The 5,179-nt window shown below is 36.4% G+C and overlaps 1 protein-coding gene across 1 annotated transcript; it reads right to left on the bottom strand.

Moving 5' to 3' along the window:
- Window positions 1-2,627: 2,627 nt before the first annotated feature.
- Window positions 2,628-4,233, bottom strand: LOC121770911 (peroxidase 40-like). Its single transcript, XM_042167688.1, has 4 exons — window positions 3,950-4,233; window positions 3,687-3,878; window positions 3,298-3,463; window positions 2,628-3,223 (listed from the first exon to the last, which is right to left on the bottom strand). Exons 1-4 carry the CDS (start codon window positions 4,199-4,201, stop codon window positions 2,835-2,837), a joined length of 999 nt encoding a protein of 332 aa, XP_042023622.1. The 5' UTR covers window positions 4,202-4,233; the 3' UTR covers window positions 2,628-2,834.
- Between the last annotated feature and the right edge of the window lie 946 nt (window positions 4,234-5,179).

The raw sequence follows: 5,179 nt of genomic DNA, 5'->3' as shown, positions 1-5,179 counted from the left end.
AAAGTTGAAGAGATGCTGACACAATGATGTTGATTTATTGATTATGTACTATCCGAAAAATTAAATTGATTACCAATATAACATGTATGGATAATTATCATTATTTGGCTGGATTAGACTCTCTACTAATTTCACTGTGTGGTCGACTATTAATCAATTTATATTGTTATTTTATGTCTAAAATATTTAATCCAATTAATACATGTGATGTGGTTATGTGGATGTGACATAATTCCAAATTTAGTTCTTCTTTTACTTAATAAATAGTGATGAATATATTTAATGGGAGGAAATGGGTAGCAAGTTAGGAAAAGGTAGAAAATCTGGCTTGTCCATTTCCAATAATAAAAAAGGAGATACCACTCACCGAATCTTATAATGTTTCTCATTTATGGTAGAACAAGTATTTAATATTAATATCATTTTCATACACGGCAGTGTCGATAGTGGAGCTTTTCTAAGGTCAATATAGGCTTTGTTTTCTTGTGCCAGAAAATTGTTCTTTTTTATGGGCAGATCATAGCTAGGCTAGGACTACAATTATGCATTGAACATCTGCAGCAGTGCTCTTCCGCAAGGACAGTATCCGTGCCGCTGGTACGGTACACCCATGTCCGTCGTTGTGCTCTTACCAACGGCATGGCTCTACTCGATACATCGAGCACATCTGTGCAGTTGAGCAGGGCGACGTGGCGCGTTTCTATTGGCGGTTGACATTTTCTTTTTCTTTTTTTTTTCTATTACCGTTTTTTGAATTTTTTTTAAAAAATTAATCCCAAAAGCATATATAAATACACACATTCATCGTCCATTTGGGCGAAATTCGGCCACGAGCAGTGGGTTTTTTATAATTTTATGAATTTAATTATGTAATTTTAGTTTTTAGGATTTTAATTATGTAATTTTTAATTTTTTTGTAATTTGTAATAGTATTCCGGGTATTTTTAATGCATTTTAATATTGTGAAAATATTTTTAGTAATTAAAGTATTTAAATTAAATAATGGAATGATGGGACCCTTGAGCATGTCTTTGCGGAAGAGCATGGATGTGGATGTTGTGCTCTTGGGAAAGAGCAGAGAGTAAAAAAGTAATAAAAGTGGGTCCGGGCCCACATCCGTGCTCTTTGACAATAACACGGATGGGGATGCTCTAAGAATAATGATTGGATAAAGAAAAGTTTGAAAATTTATATTTTGAAGCCAAATATTACGGTGATCTCGATCTTGACCGTGGAAGATTAGATCAAATAAGATAAAGAAAGTGACAATATATGCTACTTAATATAAAGAATCTAGGGAAGAAAACTAGTTTTAATTTTGTTGATCACATTAAGAAAAGGTAGTACTTGGTCTGTTCCTTAAAAATACTTGAAGTAATATTGGTAGGTATTGAGATCCATAACATCTACATAATATAGTGATTAAAAATTCAAGCAAATAAAGACAAACTAATTTTAGATAAGAAGAGAGTAAGAATTTTTCTAGGGAAAAATAAAATTATACCTCAGAGAATCTCACAACTGATTATAAACCTTCTAACCACAGGATCATTGCGCTCCCTCTTAAATTGCCAACACGTAAAGCAATTTCTCTCTTAAATATGTTTAAAAATGTGAAAGAAAATATAAAAAGAAAATATAAAAAGAAAATATAAAGAAGAATCAAGCAAGCAGGTAGACCCGATATGGGAAAATTGAGTTACATCAATCACGTGCCCTGTTACCCTCACTTTCACCAACCGAGTACCGTTTCGTTTAATTATTTGTAAATTTATTCCAAGCACAAAATATATTAATAATTTTTTATCCCTTCGTGTTTGAGTCATTTTTCTATTTTTAGTGTTCCATATATAGAAGTAATAGAGTCATTTCATTTTTTTAGCTCCGTTTCATGTTACTTACATTTTTTATTTTAGGATATAATTAAATTAGAACTTGAAGTGTAACGAGACATCACTTAATAAAGGAGTTCTTAACTTAATCTAACATATTAATTAAATACGTTAATTCTACTAACTTCAACTAGAAATAGTGTAAGTAGTTTGCGACGAGCCGAAATGAAATAGCCAAAATGGAATAGTGCAAGTAACACGGGACGGATGGAGTACTATATTTTCCCACTCTTACTTTTCCCTCTATTTTAGTTCAATATCTTTCTCATCTCTCATACTTTATTTTTTATATTTAATACTATATTACATATTTTTTCTTAATCCGTGCAAAAAAAAATCTTCCACTGCTAGTATATTTATGTTCTCCGGTCAGCAACTCACAAGGGAATTGACTGTATTACTATATTCGATTCAGATTTGTTTGGGCGGAATATTAAAGTACTTCGTAAATTTTTTACTTCACGTCATTTTCTCTTCTTTTGTAATCCCTCCATTACCTTTTGCAAGCAATAACCTTTCCCCCAAAATTTAACCTAGATTCCTTTTACTAGTCAGCACCACCAAAAGATACAAGAAAAACAGTTAATTGATTTGAAATTAAAAAAATAAATGCATATGCTTGAAAACAAAACATTAGATCTAACTAACCTGTAAAAATCAGAACAAATCAAAATTTATGATTTAGTTGATGATTATTAAAATCCAATTATTTGGATTACGCTTAAATTAAATAGATTCAGCAAATTAAATCAGAGCATGCCCTCAACAAATAATTAATACGTACACGGATTTAAGCCTTCTTTTCCACAACTAATACACGTGACATGACATATATATATACTAGCACTAGTAGTAGTCCAATAAGATCTAGAAAATCAACACTCGCAACATTAGCATAACATAGAAATTGAATTTTTAATTTATTCAGTTAATTAAAACAAATCACGGCAGGATTTGATTAACCGCACGGCAATTCCGGCGAATCTCTCCGGCAGCCGCACTCTGCAACCCTCCCATCACGATCATCGACTTTGCGAAGTCACGGTAGAAAACACGAGCGTCAAGTGCGTAAGACTGCACGAGCGCTCGTGCCTCGTCAACTCCACCAACTAGTGCCTGGTCAGAGGGCAGCAGGCCCTCTCCCGACAAAATGTTGGTGAAGTACCTATTGTCAAAAGTCATGGGCGTCGCGTGGTCCAGGTCCGCCAGAGTCGTGTTCGAAGCGCACAGCTGCTGCAGTGACTGCAGGAATTCGAGGTTTATGTCCGGGCCGCCACCGTTGAGACGGGCGCTGAACGTGGAGCAACGGGCCTTCCCCATCGTGTGCGCACCTGTTTTAGTATATGATCAAAATAACGTCATTTGGTCTATAAATTCCACACCAGTTGTATCGGTAGCAAATTACCGGAGAGTGCGAGGAGATCTTGAAGAGAGAGGCCGAGTGCTTGGAATTTAGACAGCAACGTTGGTAGATCGGAATTGGGAGAGGGAATGTTGTTGTTGGCGGCTGCTTTGCTGGCGATCAAACTGTCCTTCCTTCCCATTTCCACTTCCCACCCGGGCCCGCCCGACTGCACCATAAGAACTCATCCAAAAAAGCTTAATCTTTAGAAAATAAATGACACATTTTGACACCACGCAAATTTTAAGATTTTTTTTGTACCTTATAAAGGAAATAACTGAAAAGAGTTAATAAAATACGAGTCTCATTTATATACTACTCCACTACTGTAGTACATTTTTAGTAGAAGGTGAGTGTAGTGAATTTTGGGACATTGGAGTTTGGTAACGTACCAGAACAACGGCGTCTCTTGCAGCAATTGCGAGAATGTCGGCGCAGGAAACTGTCTGAGGGCAAAAGTATTCGATTTCGGCCTTGATGGCGTCGATCACATCGAATCCCCTCAGGGAGTTTGCGTTCGGAGCCGCGGACTTCTCTCCGACCATGCTGGCCGTGTCGTCCAGCAACACCGATGCATCGCATCCCTACAAAACCACGCAGTAATTAGAACTATGAGAGAGAGAGATATAGAAAGAAAGAGCGATAAGTAACGTGCATTAACGAAGCAGTCGTGGAAATGGAGACGAAGGAGGGAGGCGGCCATCCGAGGGTCATCGGAGACGGCCTTTTCGACCCAGGAAAAGACGATTGCTTCGGCCTCGGGGCAGCTGCTGAGGTAGAAATCGAAGGTTAGTGAAATGGTGGCGCCGTTCACGCAGGCTTCTGCTTCGTTTGGGAGAGTGCTGCTACCCAATGCTGCTGAAAACATCGCCAAACACACAAATGCTGCCATATATTTGTAATCCATTTTCTTCTTTCTTTATTTGTGTTGGAAGCAAACCTAGTTTATGTATATATATATATATGTTGGAAGGGGAGAAGACAGATTCAAGGATAGGAAAAGGTCGTGAGGTTCTGGAAGAGGATGAGATGAGCACTCTCTAACTGAATACCTACTACCATCTGATGCGGTGATGCCTCTTGCATTATTACATGCTCTACTTTGTTAGTAGTATTTTCTTCTCCATACTTGAAATTTTCAAATGCGTTCCGGTTCAAATAACAATGCAGTTGATAAATCGAACACAAGGGCCGAGGGAGGGAGTTCACGACATTGAAGGGTGTTTGTGTGTATAAACAAATAAATCTGGCGGAAAACGTCAAGTTTGGACAAATTCTGGGTCATCCTGCAACTCTAAAAAATGGCCAATTGTATTACTATAACTTTGACATTTTTGTCAATTAATGCCCCGTAGTCTATGATTTGGGGGATATTATGTGTCCTTTTGGAAAACGAAAATTATTGTGCGAACAAATAATTTGTAGGATAGATCAGAATTTGACAAAAGTTCATTGTTTTTTTTTTGCCATTTGCCAAATTATATCTGATGCGACAATCAAAATTCATATGTGGACGCTAAGGACGTTGTCTATTCATAAAGAAATCTACTTTATTGAAATTTATCCATCAATATATCACACATAAGCGATCGTGGTTTTTTCACTATAAGATAACTTTGAATAAATCCAAATTTTGTGATTTTTTTAACAAATTATGGGACCGATGATCAAACATATTAGTAATATTTTTCAAGCAATTTCACCAGACTAAAATACACATGGTGCATATTTTGTGTAAATAAAACGAGTTGGAGTTTCTTTATTAATATATGCAAAGTAAACTTAAAGTGCATGGGCCTGGATTTGTGGTATGCCGTATATGTTTCAGTATTGGGCCTGTTATATAATAATAAAATGTTATAAGCTGAGCCCATAAAATTGATAT

Source organism: Salvia splendens, chromosome 16, assembly GCF_004379255.2.
Source record: "Salvia splendens isolate huo1 chromosome 16, SspV2, whole genome shotgun sequence".
Classification (NCBI taxonomy): domain Eukaryota; kingdom Viridiplantae; phylum Streptophyta; class Magnoliopsida; order Lamiales; family Lamiaceae; genus Salvia; species Salvia splendens.
The sequence above is the reverse complement of the archived record's forward strand: the minus strand, read 5'-3'. Positions and strand labels throughout refer to the sequence as shown.